This window comes from Puntigrus tetrazona, chromosome 24 (genome assembly GCF_018831695.1).
Source record: "Puntigrus tetrazona isolate hp1 chromosome 24, ASM1883169v1, whole genome shotgun sequence".
NCBI lineage: Eukaryota > Metazoa > Chordata > Actinopteri > Cypriniformes > Cyprinidae > Puntigrus > Puntigrus tetrazona.
In genome coordinates, this window is record NC_056722.1 from 14,673,532 (window position 1) to 14,692,238 (window position 18,707).

General features: G+C 40.7%; 1 protein-coding gene across 1 annotated transcript in view; it reads left to right on the top strand.

Annotated features, from left to right (window-relative positions):
* The first annotated feature begins 5,559 nt into the window (after nt 1–5,559).
* The window catches only part of LOC122330209, a 36,776-nt gene continuing 23,628 nt past the window's right edge, over nt 5,560–18,707 (top strand). The window contains exon 1 of the mRNA XM_043227071.1: nt 5,560–6,491. Coding sequence (XP_043083006.1) covers nt 6,188–6,491 — 304 coding nt within the window. The 5' untranslated portion in view covers nt 5,560–6,187. The remainder of the gene's footprint in view (nt 6,492–18,707) is intronic.

Here is an 18,707-nt window from a genome sequence, read left to right on the forward strand (position 1 = left end):
ATGAGGGGATTAAATGGGGAGTCACTGCTGTCAAAGAATCAAAACATATTTTTAGACACACTCAGATCTGCTCGCCAAAACGACCTAACTTTCATTCGGTCCAGTGGGACAGTACACCTACGAATGAATTTAATGAATGATTTACGCAAAATTAATTACTTTTTTTTTTTATTGCAACTTAGAACAGCGATTGTTGGAAAAAAGTTCAAAACCTAATAAATAAGAAAACAAATTTAAGCCAAATAAATATTAAAGTGAAATACATTTAAATAAAATAATGCATATAATTTACTTTTTAAAAATACATAATAGTGATAAATATATAAATAATTTATACACAGTTGCAGGCTCCTTGCTAAGAGCTTGTTAACAGAAATTATTTTGGTATAAAAGGTAAGATAAATGGGAAATCTCATGAGTCATATATTATTTAGACGGTTAAATATAGCTTACATTGAGCTATAACAGTGAATGGAGTTCTTATAGGGTGGATCCACAGGGCTGCTAAATATACAGCGTATTATTAAAGGGCTTTTAAATTACACCGAAACACACACGCAATACATATGCACACTCGCTGACTGAGACACACATGTGTAAACCACACACGTATGCTCACAACATCTGCATTTTGCAGGTTTGAATCTGTAAAATGGGCCCATCTGTTTTGTGTATAGCACGGTCAAAGGTCAAAGGTTTTAGCAGAGAAGAAATGTAGGTCAGAAATCTGTCATGATATGCTAGTGTGCCTGTATTTGCATATAAATACTTTGGAAAAAACGAATTTTGAACAAAATAATTTTTCATGTGTCTGTTTGTCATTTCTGAAATAGGTCAGTTCTTGCTCCACCAATAAACCCGCTACACAGATATGGTCAAATATGATCACTTCCTCATGTTGAAATGATTGATGTATGGTTTGTCCAGATGGCCGAATGGTTTGAAGCCATGTCAGTGGGGGTTTAATCCAGTGGTGAAATATTTTACATTTAAATCTCTTGTCTAGATGTATTATGTATTTTACCCATATCTTTTTATGGATTGTGTGGCAGCCAAATCTGCTCCTTTGGGACTTTTTTCCCCCAAACTCTCTGGGTATGAAATCCAAAGGTAAATATCCCGCCGCTGGATGGTCTGATCCAGGCTTTTCTGTGAAATGGAATCACGAGAGCAGCTGAGAGAGGCACAGGCTTTTGGGTTAGTAGGCTACCCGTTCAAAACCATTCTGACTCATACTTAGGATATATAGTGTGTTTTTATAGTAAATTATGATAAATTGAGATCCATCAAAAAATTGTTTAGCACAAAACTACTAGTACGTAGTACTAAGACAGCGTTATATGCAAAGCAATTTTTTTAGAAAGAAAATCAGCTGTGAAGAGAGATGGATGATAAGAATTTTTTTGCAAGCTCGGCATATAATGTGAGATTTGATTAGACTAAATAATGGCTGGTTTCACAAACATGGCTTAGACTAAGCCAGGATTAGGTCATAGTTCAATTAGGACATTTAGGACACATGTCATTTTTCAAAAACTTTACTGTGGTGCATCTTCAGACGAAACAAAGTGCGAATTTCAAACAGAAGTGAGCATCCCTATGTCCTATGTTTCCCTTCGAAGGGACCAAACGTTACCTTGACAACGCTGTACCTGCATGCACCATTCAGCGCTCCAACAGTTGTTGCAAATAAATATTACTTCTCATTATTATTATTTTAGCATTGTCTCACTGTGTCTTATTTACTATTAAACTTTTTCAAGCTAAACGTGCTTAAACTTGCTTACACTACTGTCTTAAATCATATTTGACAAAAAGATTTTGTATCACATTTAAATGAAGACCAATTTAATCTGTCTATTCTACTTACGATTTTTAAAATGCATCGCAAGAGCTCCTAACTGAAGATCACATGATCACGAATGGAAATCACTGCTGTGAAGTGACCATTGCTAACAGACTACTGGAAGTGCCCTTTGTAAAGGGATTCGGTGTCACGAATGAACGGTCTGAGGCGTGCGGATCCATGTGCAGGCTTTTATTAAACGAAGGCATGGTCATAACAGGCAGGCGTCGAACAGGGCTAACAGATATATAGGAGGCGAGGCAATAACAAAATCCAGAGACAGGCGGAGGTCAGGTCAGGCGGCAAACGATCAGAGAATCAGAATACAGACAGGGTCAAAACCAGAGACAATAATCCACGAACGATATAACTACAATACAACAGGCGAAACAATGCAACCTGCAGTTGAGTGGCTTGCTGCAGTATTTATAGTCCTGGGACAGGAAGTTGTCGCAGAGGGAGTGGATGCAGATCACCCAGAGGTCAGGGCTCCCTCTGCTGGCTTGGTGACATAGCCCCCCTCCTAGGAGCGACTCCTGGCGCTCCACAACACAAAACATAACTGTGAGCTTGGGAGGGGTTCCGGGAGGAGTCAGCACACTGAGACCAGGAGGAAGAGAGCGGTGGGAGGAGCCAGGGTGAAGACGGGAGGAGTCCGGGGCGGGAGGCGATCCAGAGCCCAGCCATGATGGTCAGTGGTGGAGCCGACGGAGGGAGGAGCCATGGAGAGGTAACGGTCATCAACCCCATGGAGCCGACCGACGGCGGCGGAGCAGGTGGTCGGGGAGACTGAGGCGGAGGCGGAGAGCCGAAGAGCCAGGGCGACACAGCGGCGCTGGAGGTCCTAGGCGATCCCGCAGACTTCGGCGACTGATGCGGAGACGGGGGACGAGAAGGACGCGGCGGAGCCAGAGCGACAGAGGACTGAGGTGGAGCCGGGGGAAGGGAGGAGCCTGACAGAGCCGGAGGGATGGAGGGACGAGGCGAAGCTGGAGGAGTGGAATCCTGAGGCGACGGATGGTCGACGACCGACCAAGGCGTAGACGGAGAGACGATGGAGCCTGGTGAAGCTGGTGGAATGACGGAGCATGGTAGAGAGGAGGGAGCTAGGAGCCTAAGGGAAGCCGGCGGGTCTACAAGCCGAGGTGGAGTCTGGGACTCGGAGGCGGGACGGTGAAGCGAGGGATCCTTCACCCACGGCGGCGATGGAGACTGGCAGACCCGTGACGAGCTCCAGGTGGAGGGAGGAGGATGAGTGCAGGGGCTGCTGGGATCCATTGACGACGTGTAGCAAGGGTGGGAGGTGGGATAACTTGAGGCTTTGCACGCAGGCGCGGGGCACTGGAGGCTTTGCACGAGGCGCGGGCACTGGAGGCTTTGCGCAGGCGCGGGCACTGGAGGCTTTGCACGCAGGCGCGGGCACTGGAGGCTTTGCACGCAGGCGCGGGCACTGGAGGCTTTGCACGGCACTGGAGGCGCGCCGGCACTGGAGGCTTTGCAGCGCGGGCCCTGGAGGCTTTGCAGGCGCGGGCACTGGAGGCTTTGCACGAGGCGCGGGCACTGGAGGCTTTGCACGCAGGCGCGGGCACTGGAGGCTTTGCACGCAGGCGCGGCACTGGAGGCTTTGCACGAGGCGCGGGCACTGGAGGCTTTGCACGGCAGGCGCAGCGGGCACTGGAGGCTTTGCACGCAGCCATCTTGGCGCGGGCACTGGAGGCTTTGCAGCGGCGCTGGGCAGGCGGCAGCCATCTTGGGAAGCGGCGCTGGGCACTGGAGCCTTTGCGGCGCTGGGCAGGCGGCAGCCATCTTGGGAAGCGGCGCTGGGCAGGCGGCAGCCATCTTGGGAAGCGGCGCTGGGCAGGCGGCAGCCATCTTGGGAAGCGGCGCTGGGCAGGCGGCAGCCATCTTGGGAAGCGGCGCTGGGCAGGCGGCAGCCATCTTGGGAAGCGGCGCTGGGCAGGCGGCAGCCATCTTGGGAAGCGGCGCTGGGCAGGCGGCAGCCATCTTGGGAAGCGGCGCTGGGCGGCGCTGGGCAGGCGGCAGCCATCTTGGGAAGCGGCGCTGGGCAGGCGGCAGCCATCTTGGGAAGCGGCGCTGGGCAGGCGGCAGCCATCTTGGGCAGCGGCTCGGGGAAGGCGGCCATCTTGGGAATAAATGCAGTGTCTTCTTCCTCCATAATACCCAACGTGAGAGCTGACCCCACAGTCACTAAACCAAACTCAATAAAGTGTGCAAGTGATTCACGTGGACCCTCTTGAACAAGTTGTGTTTTGAGTGGCTGATTTATTCCTCGTGAAAAATTCAATTAGCAAACAGTCCGGTAAATCAGAGAAGTAAGCCAGGTCCAGAAATTCCTGAGTATAATCCTCAAGTGATCGGGTGCCCTGCTTGAGGGTTAGCAAAGACATTGCAAGGTGCATACCTGGCCATGGTTCGGGTGAAAAGCCGCTGGATCCTGGTGTGAGGTTGCATTCTGTCACGAATGAACGGTCTGAGGCGTGCGGATCCATGTGCAGGCTTTTATTAAACGAAGGCATGGTCATAACAGGCAGGCGTCGAACAGGGCTAACAGATATATAGGAGGCGAGGCAATAACAAAATCCAGAGACAGGCGGAGGTCAGGTCAGGCGGCAAACGATCAGAGAATCAGAATACAGACAGGGTCAAAACCAGAGACAATAATCCACGAACGATATAACTACAATACAACAGGCGAAACAATGCAACCTGCAGTTGAGTGGCTTGCTGCAGTATTTATAGTCCTGGGACAGGAAGTTGTCGCAGAGGGAGTGGATGCAGATCACCCAGAGGTCAGGGCTCCCTCTGCTGGCTTGGTGACATTCGGTTGCTCACTTTTATTTGGAACGTCCCAAAAATAGCGTCCCCTTCCTGAAGTGCCCTTGAAGGAAGCAAAAAAGCTATATAATAAATGTATTGTTAATGTTTGTGTGTGAATTTATATATACATAATAAATATACACAGTACACATACATATAGAAAACAACATTAAATTATATATATATATATATATATATATATATATATATATATATATATATATATATGAATGAAATTATTTAAAAATAAATCGGTATTATATTAGTAAGTTGTATATATTTATATATATGTGCATATTTTAAATTGTTTGTCAGTTTAGTACTGAAGTATACAGCAAAATTTTTTTTTTGATAGCAGTTGTTTGCACAATAATGCTGAAATGGCAATAAATGCTGTGATAATGCTGAAAGAGCAACAAAACAAAAACAAAACCCCTTGTATATTTTACTGCCATAATAAAATGCAAGTTATTCTGTCACTTTCTTTTTTGATATTTAGTTGCGCAAACTTTCTTCAAGTGTGCTCGGGCTTGTTTTGACAACAGCAAACAGGATTTTTCCTCCATTTCCAACTCTTTTGAGCCCGAAGTAAAGCTTCCAACATGCCTTGCTTTGATGCGCACACAAACACACACCAACTGCAGAGCTCAAGTACCAGCTATGCTAGCGTAATCCCGCTTTCCTTTCTGCCGCTTTGTAATTCTCCAGAAATATCCAAGCGTGTGTGCGTGCGTGTGTGTGTGTGTGTATGTGTGTAATTTTCTACAGCACGCACCGCAGCGATGGTCTTCTGGTAAATTGGAGACTGAAAGAGCAGTGGATAGAGAGAGAGAGAGAGAGAGAGAGAGAGAGTCACATGTGGATCAGTACACACAGCTGTGACAGCAACAGAAGACCTTTTCTCCTCCCTTTCCATTCTTTTCCTTTTTTGCTCCCAAGCATTGAGACTTTTTCTGCCTTTGCAAGCAGAGAGCATCTAGACGAGATGAAAAAGAAGGTGGGGAGAGCGAGAGAAGGAGAGTTGGAGTTTAAGAGGGCAGGACGAGAGAGAGATTGAGACAGTGTGTTGGAATTTCGCTGATACATGGGAACAGCCTGCTTATCTCCGTTTGTCCCTCTGTCAGTCATCCCGAGGCGCACACGCATACACTTCGGAACGCTGGAGGCTTCGTTTGGAAAGGTGGTGATTAACCCCTTCCCCCTCGTTCCTCCTCCTCCTCCTCCGTCTCTCTAACCGTCTGGTTCTTTTACCTGCACTCGTCTGGACTCGTTCGCTGAGTAAAGACACAGAGGGACAGGAAGGAAGAGAGATGAGATAGAAGGAGGGAGAGTAAGACTAAGACGGTGCAATTCATTCTCTGTGGAAATCCAGGCGGCATTTGGACACCTGTGGAACACAGTTTCGGATATTCTACTAGCGTGATATGATTGGACGGCTCAGATGGAATACCAAGTGAACTGACTTGATTGGATTCTCTCGAGGTTAACTAGCATTTTTACACTATGTCTAAACCTTCACGACTTGCTCGCCCGTCCTCGGCGGGTCCTGGCTCCAAGCTCCCCTCGCCTCGGCGGGATACACCTGCCGGCCGACCCAGAATGCACGTCATGGGGGAGAAGGTGACGCGGATAGGAAGTGAGGGCAGTATACCTGGCCAAAGGCCTCCGGTCAATGGAACGACACATCCGCAGATTCAGCAAAACACTAATATGAAGGAAGAGGAGGAGATGGGTCAAGCAAAGCGCAGAATCAGTCAATCTAAAGGGTCCTCCGCAACCATAACCCAGCAACAAGTCACACAACCCAGTAAGTAACCGAAAACCAAAGGTGGATACCCACAAAGTCGAACTTTGATTATCAAACATTTCATGTCTTCGTCATTTGAAAGAATAAATTCTAGGAGGAAAATATTATTGCTGAGAACTTGCGCTTTCTTTAGCTCAAGAGATTCAAAAAAAGTTTTTTCTTTTAAAAAAAAATCTAAGTAGGCCCAAGCACACATGTAATCGACAAATCATTAATAAATGTTTTTTCCCACCTTTTGGTATAAAATGGATAGTTTATGCAGAATAACTTTAAATAGAATAACTAAATTAAAATGATTATTTGGTTTTATTTGTTCTCAGGGGCAATGCACATTAATAAACATTACTGTAAATGTGTACTTTTTCATTTTTGTAGACCCTTGACTGAATGTTAAAAAGTCACTCTAAAAACAAAAACATATAATCTTACACATGTGCAAACAATCTAGAAATATGAATAAAAAAGTATTACTGTAAGAGAATCATCAGATTAGTCGAATAGTTAGCCCAATTTAAAATCTTTTGAAAATAGAAATAAATGACATGATTGTTTACATACAGTATGACTACAAATCTTGATCTTGGGAAACATCAGGCTTATGATAGCAGACTTGCTTCTAATAGCACTGTTTGAGACTATCTTGAGATCTCTTGTGAAACACAAATCATCTTATTTATGAAGAAATTGTATTTTTCTTCCCTATTCAAGACCTTCTAGCGGTGTGACACGTAACAAGTGACACGTTGTTTGTCTTCTGTGTAAAGATCACATGATCATAAGCCTTAATATTCTGACAAATATTGGGTAGATATTTCTTTTAAACACTGGTATTTGTCATTATGATTATATTTGATGAGTATCCATTTTGAAACTGGGTGTGAGTAAAAATGGAACATACTGTTTTGTTTGCATAGGTTTTACATGCATTTAGGGTATTAAGTAGATTAGCGTACTCGATTTGGAGTATCTAAATGTAAGTGAACTGCATATGGTATTATGCTAAAAGTGTTCGGTGCAGGTTTTATGTTTATTCATATATGACAATGGGTTTTGTGGGATTAGATCGGCAGCTGGGTTGATTTTTGCTGCATTCCTCAAACAAACAAAAAAAAAAAAACGCACACACATGGGCTCACCATCACATTGCCTCCTCATTCCAGCACAGCGGGGAGCAGATTAATGCCAGTTTGTGTGTGTGCATGTGTTTGTGTGTGTGATTAGGCACCTCTTTATCACATTCCGCCCCAGTGGGGTTTTTAATCCTGCTGGTGTTGGTTGAAGAGCACCGTGTCAACTCAAAGTTGCTCTAAAGTGGTGATGAAGACCCAAATCCTGTCAAGTCAGTGACCTTCTGATGCCTGCCAGTCACATTCCTCAATGTTTAATGATTAAATGTCTGATCAGTGAAACTGCAGGACTGGGACACCCCTAGGTGGGGATTTAGATGATATTAAGGATATGGAGTTCTTGAGGTTAAAGAAATAGTACACCCAAAAATGAAAATTCTGTCATTGTTTACTTACCCTCAAGTAGTTCCAAACCTGTATGAATTTCTTTTTTCTGCCGAACACAAAGGAAGATATTTTGAAGAAAGTCGTAACCAGGCTGTTTTGGGCTCACTATTGACTTCAATAGTATTTTTTCCCGATGGTGACCCAAAACAACCAGAACAAAGAAAGTCATACGGGTTTGGAACTGTAAATACTGACCGAATTTTCATTTTTGGGTGAGCTATTCCTTTAACATCCCCGACGACCAAACACATTCACGCACAGAAATGAGTGTGTCACTCCTATTTGTCATTCGTTTGTGTGATGATCCTCTGTAAAAACCTGTTTTTTGTCATTTTTGAGAAGTGTAAATAGGGACTAGAATCCAGATGTTACCATGAAAATTGGTCCTCCATAGTTTTAAAGGCATAGACGAGTCACAGGCATGTGTTTGAAACACTGTCAAGGTGAATCATTAACAGCTGACACAGAAACTTTTTACAGGGTTTCGCATGGATTTTTTTGTCGATGGATGGACAAATGATGAATACAGCTTTCCAAAAGGCTACAAAAAGACCAAAAATTTTCTATGTAGCCCATATGATTAATGCTTTTCTGAAGCCATGCTGTAGAATAGACATTTAAGTTGTTAAATATCGTTTGAGTTCCTTTTACATGTTAAGAACCAGTGTTATTTTACTATTGTTATTTAAAAAACATTATCGTATCGTAGTTTAGGCATTAGAATTTGTTTTGCCATTTATCTTTATTTATTTGTTTGTTTTTGTTTTAGCACATCAAATTCTAATTATTTGAGGTTTTTTATTTTGATTATGGACTCTAGACTACATCTATGCCAAACCTTATACAGATCAATGCTAATATAAAATGTTAATATAAAATAGCTATTTTAATGACACATGGTTGATGAATATAATGAAAAATGGCTCTGTAAAATCACTAAGACCATTTGATGTGATATTTTTCCTTGAGTGCCAGTGCACTTTTTTGGCCCTTTTGTTGAAGCATTACAGCCATACAGACATTCGCTTTCATTGTAACAAAAGCAATGACTTTGGACATTATTTTATTCAATTATTCTATTCAGTAGTCATTATGCTAGTAGCTAACCTGCGTAACTTTTAGAGTGAATGAAAAAAGCAAACTGTTGCTCAGTTCTGCTCAACTGCAAACATTGTAAACGTTTTTACTTTAAACGGGGCATTTAAGAGTTAAAGTTTTCTAGACACGGAGTTCAAGCACAGGTCACTACATGTTGGATGAATGACTCTACAATGAATGAGCGGATGAATGGTGATACAATTCCCAACCTGAGAGATGACGAGTGTGCATTTTCCTGTAATTAAAATGTAATTTCCAACTGAATGCTATGTATTTTTTAGTATTTAAAGACAGAAATCAGGTTGCCAATGAAGAGTTAAGTGTCCTAAAGTGTAGAAGTACACCTACCTGTTTGGAACGGCACTATATGTAAGTTATACTGTAACGTAAATACAACACTATGAAGACCCTCACAGATCCGAGCGCAAGAATATAATCACCTGTGATCTGATAATAATGTTTTCTATCTAAACGGGCCCTCAAAGAAACATCTGGAAGGAAAACAAATACGTTCTCTTTTTTCTCTTTGCCCGTTTTGCGTCTGGCAGATAGAGTGATAAGGGGGAGTTTTGTTTATCAGCAGTCGGCTTTTTTTAAAGGGATTTTCTGTTTATATGCAGGTAAAATGGTTCAGTCTTTTGTTTAATCTGCTGTTAGCACTCTTTGAAAGTTTATCACAAGCAGGTGTAGCAGGACAAAGAACTGTATCACAGTCAGTAAATTTCATGGCTGGGTGGTCTTGCTTACTCATGGTTCAGCCAGACAGAGGTTATGGGAAAGAAAAAGGACAGAGAGGGAGGGAGACACAGCTAAGTTTATCTTAAGCTGGTTGTATCTGTACTCAAGCTTCTGCTGTTTGGATTTTCCATGCTTAGACTTTGAGTGGTCACTCGGATTGACGTGTTTAACATATCAGTCTGCAATCTGCTGATATGAGAACCATTTCACCGGGGGTTTATGGGATAGCTAGCGTAGTACACCAAAATAACGCATTTGGACATTTAATTTGGCTTTTTTTTAACATCGCAGAACTCAGATCAAGAGAAAGTGAAAAAGCTAACTAAGATGTTTAGTCGTTTTCTGTCATCATTTTATGGCTCATGTTGTTTCGAAACGTTGAAGTTGAAGACGTTGAGGAAAGCTCACTGCTTTTTCACAGAATGATAAAATTCAGTCGGTTCCTGATATGAAGCTATCTTGTGATTTCTAAAAACTGTATAAAATTTACTCAAAAATTGCAGTAAAGATATATGTTACAAAATAAATCATTTCAACTAAATGCTGTTCTTATGAAATTCCTAAAAGAAAATGAAAAAAAAGGATTACAGTTTGAACAAAAACATTGAGCAGCCAATTGTTTTTTAATGTTGTTGATATTAATTGTTTCTCAAGCAGCATATTAAAGTTATTTCTGAAGGATCATGTAACACTAAAAATGCAACCTTGATGAGCATTTGTGGCTTCTTTTCAAAAACAAAAACAAACTCTGAACATTTAGATTATGCTTTCATTGTATAGAACATATTTTGTGCTCTATGGAAGAAAGTCAGTTATGCGGGTTTAAAAAGATGTGAGTAAATAAGCAGAGAATTTCAGATTTTAGGATGAACTAGCAAATAATCCTATGATTTTTGATGAAAGTGTCAGACATGGATGAGTTTTTATTATCAAGAGAAGGATCTAATACATTTCAATGGAGGCTGAAGCCAGTGGAAGCACTATGAAGAGAATTACGAGTGGGATTAGATTAATGAGCACTGCTCATTAACCCCTAATCCTCTCTGATTAAAAAGTGAGACACTCCTAATCCAGAACTGGCCAAACTGAAGACAGGACACTCTGTAGAACTCACTGTATCAGCAAGATCCTAAAGATCAATAGCAGTTTAGCATTTCTACAAGGCATAATTCGCCTAAAACCCTTCACATTCTCACTTTCACGTTGTTTCAAACCTGTGTTGCTTGATTTACTGGCGCTGAAAAAAAACATCTGCTTATGCTTTCTTTCTATAGTACTATGCATGGAATAGAGCAGCATGAACATTCTCTAAAATGTCATGTTTTGTGGTTCATTGAAGAAAAGAAGTCATAAAAGTTTGAAACCTTATTAGCAGGGTTGCCAGGTTTTCACCGCAAAACCAACCCAAATGCAACACTATGTGCAATAAAAGGTTTTTATTTTGGTTTTATGCGTTCCCAATGACAGGATCCCATGCATGGAAGGTCAAAAGATGCATTCATTGTCTGAATTCATGCATTTATTTTTACTCTCAAACTCCCAAACTCTTTACTCAAAGATTCAAAGATTCACCCCTCCTTTGCATAACGCTAATCTGCGATAATTGGTCTGAATGACTATTTTTACTTCTCCAAAAGTGGCACCTATTGGCAAATAATAAATTTGCATCTTCATTTAGACCAAATGTAATTTTTAAAAATCCATAATAGGGGCACATTAAATTTAACCAAATCACTTTTCAGTGGGGATCCCCCAGTAAAAATTGTGTTCAGGCGGTAAAATACACATATATTGACGGGGTTCCCCTGATAAAATTCGTATACAAGCATAAAAGTAGTTTTGGCAACACTGCTTATTAGGGTGAATATATGATTGGTTTTTGGTTGAACTGCCCCTACTTTGTTTAAGAGTAGGATTTCTTTTTTTCTCCACAAGACAAAGGGAAAAGGACAGTATTTGCTCATCCCAGATTTATTGTAACCAAATTACTCTTTTAAATTAGGTAGTTTGTGCTTGGAAGCCACTCCATTAATCTCGGACCAGCAGACTATTATTCCTTCGGACAGATGGAGTGCTCTGTTTGTGAAAAACTGAATTCATGTGGGCAGAAGTTGATCCACAGGTCACCGACCAGCTCAGCTAATGAAAAGTGCCTGAGTGCTTTAACTTAATGGCAAATGGAATCTGGTAATTGTTCACCATTTGGCAGGAAGGACTGAAAAGGGGAGGGAGAGAATGAAAGGAAAGGTTTATCATTCTGCATTGTGAGATATTCTAGTCTCCTAAAGCATTCAGGGAGACTTAATGTCAGGAGAGGGAGTAGCACTTTTCCTTACTTCAGGAATTTTCCAGAATCCTTTCTGCTGAGCTCATAGGCTGCTTAATCGACACTGCGCCTGCAAAAACGGCTTACAGGACAAAGTTGCCATAGAACCTGAGAGGAAGGAACCCTTTCAACAATGCCCACCCCACATAAACTTTGAATTATGTCATTAACTTGGTGTATTCTGTGGAACATGTCTACTCATTCCAACCTGGTCTCATAAAAATATGTACCTCTGTGCGCTTTTTGTGCGATACCGTTATTGCATACTTTACTGCATGTTTTGCAGTTTCAGAAATGCCCAATGAGTGGCGCTAAAACACATTGCTTCAGGTATGTATTGCGACAATTATAATTTAAATATCTGTCGCTAAAAGCTAATGCCCTATTGTGTTGGAAATATGCCCTACACCAAATCCAACACTAAACCTACAAAAATAGTGTTAACAAATGCATGATTTAAAAAAAACCCCTGATTTTCAAAAAGCATTTGTTGATGCAACCATGACATGTAATTGTGTGAAAACTACGCTTCATTAATTGAAACTCTGTAAATTTATGTGAATAGGAATAAAAGGTGTATTGCTGCCTCTAGTGTTCATTTCTTTTGGAAACTGCAGTGATTTGTACTTATTGGTACGTATTTTGCGTCTCGCTAAAAAGTGCACCCAGGTACATTTATGCCACGAGATTGCCAGGTAGATTTATTATTTTCCTAAATGGAGGAAAGCAGCACGAACATTCTTCAAAATATGTTATTTTGCGTTTCACCTAACAAAACCACAATAATTTGGAACCACAATAATTAATATATTATGTACACTGTCACTTTTATGCATTTCAAGTTTGTATTTTAAAAATTTCAAGTATTATACTTTGCTTTGATCTCAGAACCTTGGAGCAATAAAATAGTGAGAAAAAATAGTGAGACCCTCCCAGCAATTGCCCACCTTAGACAAACCTTGAATTAGGTTACCAACTAGACAAGAACCAACAAGTTGAATGTGTTTGCACAAGTATATTGACTTTTGAGTTAGTTTGTGTTGATTCATGGTGTAGCTCTACAAGGTTTAGATGTCACAAAGTGTCCTGGGTCATGTGAGTCAGAAACCGAAGAGAGAGAGGGGGGGGAGAAGACCTCCATTTAACACACCTGGCTTTGAGGTTATTTCCTTCTGAGCTGAATTCATGCCCTGAGGCTCGTCACGTGCGAAGACTGCAGACGTTATGCACCGAGGGTTGCGTTTTGTAGCTGAAATACACACTAAGGGTCATTGCACACCTAGTCCGAAATTATTGCACACTACAATATAAATCCGACCTCACATTGTTTCAGTTACGTTTACACTGCCTTCAAAAACTTCGTACCTTAGAAAAAACATCGGATAGGTTTGATTTTCTGCGTTTTTGCATCAATAGCGTTTTGATAGAAAAGGATGAAAAAAAAAGTCAGACGGAAATTTTGGGTTTGTGCGCGAGGACACACGGATTCTGTTAAGTGCCTCTTCATGAGTATGTGCAAGTGTCCCTAAGGCGTCCATCAGAGATAACTCTCCTAAGCAGAAATCAATAAAAACGTGGGCAACTGTGTTTAAATTCTCATTCATTAGATAGAGACCTAAGGGAGTTTGTCTGAGTGGTTGATAAAGCTTTTGAAGATGTTGATTCCAGCAGGGGAAAAGTGCTTTTGACTGCACTGCAGAAGTAAGAAAGTTGTGTTAAAGGGATAGCTCACTCATCCACTTTCACCCTCAAATATATTCAACCTCATGTCATTCTTTCTTCTGTGGAACAAAGAGCAATAAAAATTCAGTCTGTTGCTTGTATATAATTTTGGACTTCGACAGCTCCATTCCCAATCCACTTTCATTGTAGAAAAAAATACGTGAAACTGCAGAAGAAAGAAAGTTATACAGGTTTGGAATGACAATTTGAATGAGCAAATGACAAAATGTTCAATTTTGGATGAACTACTAAGCTCCCTTCTAATGTTTCTTTTTGCATTCAGTACGGATAAACATGTTGTGTGGTTTAACCGCATCCAGACATGCATCACTATGGGAGCTAATCATTTCAAAACACTAATTCATAGTGTATTTAAGTGTTTATATAATATTATAGTCTCATCACCATAACAAAGATATTAAGAACAGTTGCACTTTGCAGAATGAAACAGATGTTCATTCCCAGACCATGCCAGAGAAAGACTACACCATCTTAAGTTAAGAAGTTAAAACAACAAGAAGTTATTTTATTTTTGTTTTCACTTGATCTGCAGTAGCAGGAGCGCGGGCTAAAATAGTTCCTTCCTTCCATTGTGACTATTCCTGGATGGGAATCCAGTCTTTAGCTCCCAGCTGTGACTTTATTTAAAGCAACACGATGCTGGAATTCCTGTGAAAGCTCATCTGTTGCATAAGCGTTAGTTACAAATGTTATGGTAACTGATAAATGCGGGTTTGCCAAAATAAATACGACGTTTTTGACTGGTTGTTAAAAAAGTTCCTGGCAACGTAAGCCACGCTGAAAATGTGTAAATGATTTGCTTGAAGATAATAAACGTGCTTTGATTTGATCATTTACGTCTAACGCAAATGACACTGCGTAAGATTTTTTCCACATTTTTAATAGGCCTGCTCCTTCTAATGCATTAGAGCAAAGTCACTAAGCAAGTTCTTATGAATAATCAAATAATCTGTTATAAAGTCACATCTTTTGAGTTTGCAGCAGCTTAATTGGAGATCCGGTGTTCTCTGCCCTAGTTTCTACAGAGCCCTTATGAGACTATGAGCTCTGACAGGTTTGAGGCCCACACAGAAAATTGTAACTTTTAATCGTAATCTGGTGCAGTGGATGGACTGTTTCTCAAATTCCTCCAGCGCTTGTCGTCTTCTTTTTGTTCTGTTGCTGTTTCTTCTGTCTGCCTTTTCTTTCGCTCCGTTTTGTTCGAGGTTGCCACTTTTCTTGTTTGTCTGTCTCTAGTTATCTCCGCCTCCTTTTATCTCTTTCTTTCCTTCCATCCCTCGCTTTTTCTTGCCCTCTTCTTTCTGAACAGGTTGTGAGCTGGTTTTCTCGGTGCTGATTAAAAGTAGCGTCTCTGTTTGAAGTCTATTCAGCAAGCTGTGTGTGGTTGCTTATTAGGGTCAGCCAAGAGGGTTAGAGACTCGCACACACACACCTAATGAACGCGTCTCCTAAAGAGACTCCTTGTTTCAAGAAAAGAGTGGTTAAGCAAGGATGAAAAGATGAAGGGATTTCCTGAAACATTGCCGCTGAGTATGGGTTGTGTGCACACACTCTTTCTTCTTCTCCCTTCGCTCCATTCTGACACGCCATTTACTGGCTAGACAGGCACCTGGTACAGAGAGACCGGTGAAATAGAAACAAAAGGAAATGGAGCGAGAAAAAAGGAAGGTTTTAAAGGTGAGAGGCGAAGCGCTGCATACATGCAGTGAATTTCAACAGCCGTGGAAAAGTTTTACAATTTCATTTAAGTTAAGTCATAAAAGATATCTTTTGAATTAGACTGCAGCTAATCTAACCTGATATAAATCAGTTTGTGTCGGAAATGTTTAACTGTTATACACCGGACACATTGAGCCCTGGTGTTAATTTAAGAGACCGAGGTTTGAATCTGGCATCAGTTGTTTTCAAATCCCTTTTCAAATCAAAACTCTTTTCCCTATATTTCAGCCCTATATTTTTCTTTCTGGATGCTGATAAGCTGGTTAATCCAGCGGTCACTTTCAGTTTATGTTAGCCACAGCTGAAGAAGTGATTGTCTTTAACCATCCAATGAGTTTGATTAGGACTCGATTCCAAAGCGATTCCACTTTAAACAATGTTTCATTGTTAAATATTTGAACTGATTTTTTATTCTTTGTTAGTTTTTTTTAAGATAGCTTACATTTTGCAAGCTAACCACTCGGTTTGCTGGCTTAGCATGCTGGTAACCACTCATCCTGGTTGCTTGGCCTACCCTATGCTTCTGGAGACCTATCATCCTGTAGATTTTAGCTCTATTCCCAATCAAACACACCTGAATCAGCTAATCAAGGTGCTTAGGGACACTTCATAATCACAGAACTAAAGTCTGCAGGAGAGTAGCTCAGGGTTGGAGTTTTATATATATTGTATTATACTTTTTTCTTTGCTTAGGGATGACAACAACTACCTCCTGTAGTCCCAGGTGGACTTAATTTCTTATTTTTCTTATTCACATTATAGCACAGACAGAAATACGAAGTGTCTCTTGCTACAGACTAGAAATTTAATTCAGTAATGGCTGTAACAATAAAGTTTTCTTCCAAAAATACCATTAGTACCAGTACCAGTATCCATTATCGTAAAACAACAGTGAAGGACAAAAACGAAGAAGAAAAAAAAATACTCTTTAGTACGGAAATAATATATTTGAAGAAAGATGGATGGATAGATATAAATTAGTGCTGTCAAATGATTAATCACAATTAATCACATCTACAAAGGTTTTATTTGCATAGCACATGTGTGTTTGCATTTATTATGTATATATAAATATTTTACAAAAAATAATTTTAGGTATATATAGGCCCATAGGCAGAATTACACCTTTTGGTGCATGACGTCTACTGCAATGGACCAATATGTTTTCTGTCACAGAAAACAATATACAAAAATCAAAATATACAAAACAAATATTGTTAAGATCGGAATTAATCTATTTGTAACATCTGTCTGGTTTTCAGAGAATAGAAGTATTTAACACTTATTTCCAAGGTACATGGTGCGTCCCCTTTTCCCGCCACCATCTATCTACGAATATATTATGCAATATCTCAAAACAAAAAAATAGATAAAAGTACAACAATCAATTGTAGACAACACTTTGGGGGTTCGTCAGATGGTGTTTGGGACATGATACAACATTCTAACTGGTTCATGATGGCTTCCAAGTAGCTTCCCACTGTAGTGACCACGATGCATCAGAGGGTTCAGTGTGTTAAGAAACATGAAGTAAAGAGTCATGTATGTGTGCTCTTTAAGTACAGGGATAGTTCACCCATAAATTGTTGCTGGTAGCCATTGACTTGCACAGTGTGAAAGAATACTATTAAATGCTTGATTACCAACATTATATAAAATATCTTTAAAACTTAGAAATGTTTGCAACAGCTTAACTTCAAAAGTATACTTTTAAGATTTAAAGTACACTGCAAGTGCATATTCGGTAGAATTAAGTGCACTTCATTTTCATAAGGGATCTGCTGACAAACACCTGTTGGACTCGGCTGGGCTGAAAGATGATGCGGCGTCAGTGCAGTCCGTATAATGATGATTAGTGGTTTTAAGATGGTACCTGATGTTGATTGGCGAGCTTTCATGGCTGGCCTAAGGGTGATTTGTCTGGCTGCAGTTGCTCGGCACTTTGATTTACTGAAGAACGAAGCGGAGCTGATATACGATGTAAGACAGCGTGTAGATTCATGCTGGTATAAATCAGCATGTGCTCATCTTAAGCTCTCCAACATCTATTGAGCCAGACTGAATCATCAACAACTGTCTCCATAAAAGGTACTGAAAGATGTGTGTTTGGGTGATCGGATAAGGAATTTTTACCTGTTGAGACAGATATTGTTTTGCTGACCGGGTTTGACTCTCTCTGTGTGTGTGTGTGTGTTTTGCTCATGCCATTAGGTAATTAGGGGTACTTAGTAGTCTACTGGGCAGATTTCTACAGCTTGGCAGATGATTGTGTGTTTATTAAACTATGAGTGAGGCATTAGTCTGGTCAGTGTTTTAAAAAATCTCCTTATTATGCTTTAATATGCATTATTAGTTTCATAGAAACGAGCTTTTTTTTCTGTTAGCCTGTTGATTTGTGCTTCGCAGAAAATCTGAAATAGTTTGGCAGCGCGAGTGCATTTGGGAAATCTGAAAACAATTATTATATTGGTAATTCCATTTGGTGTTACCTTTCAGTCCCACAAAATTTCTATCCTAAACACTGCATTTTAGACTGCTCAGAATTCCCCGTGCTCTGTAGGTTTGACTGAAACCATATACACAGCTGCAGCTTTGCAAAGCAGTTAATAGCAGATGCAAAAGTCACTTCCAATCTATGCTTCTCCTCCTTACCTTCTCTAAATTACAGTATAGCGTGCACTGCCATTTAAAGGTATTCCGTTAAAGTCATGACAAAACATCTCTTAATTTATCTCTTCTTTCCTCTTACACACCGACATGCACACGCACAAACACAACATTAGAAATAACCGAAAAGAACATTATAATTATAGCTATTTCATGTCTACTATTGTCTAGTGTGTGCGCAGAGTGGAGAGAAGCTTCTCATTTTAGCGTCGCTAGTCAGTAACTGCCTCCGTGCATATTAGAATTTGATAAACGTCCCCATAATCAGACTCAGGAAATAGAATGAGTTCAGCCATTATGATATCATCAGTCAGACAGCCAGACCAATCATCTCTTCTCATCTGACTCTGAATTCCTTCAGGCTCACGGAGAGAAAGAGGATCGTGGAATGTTGAGCATAATTAAAGGAAA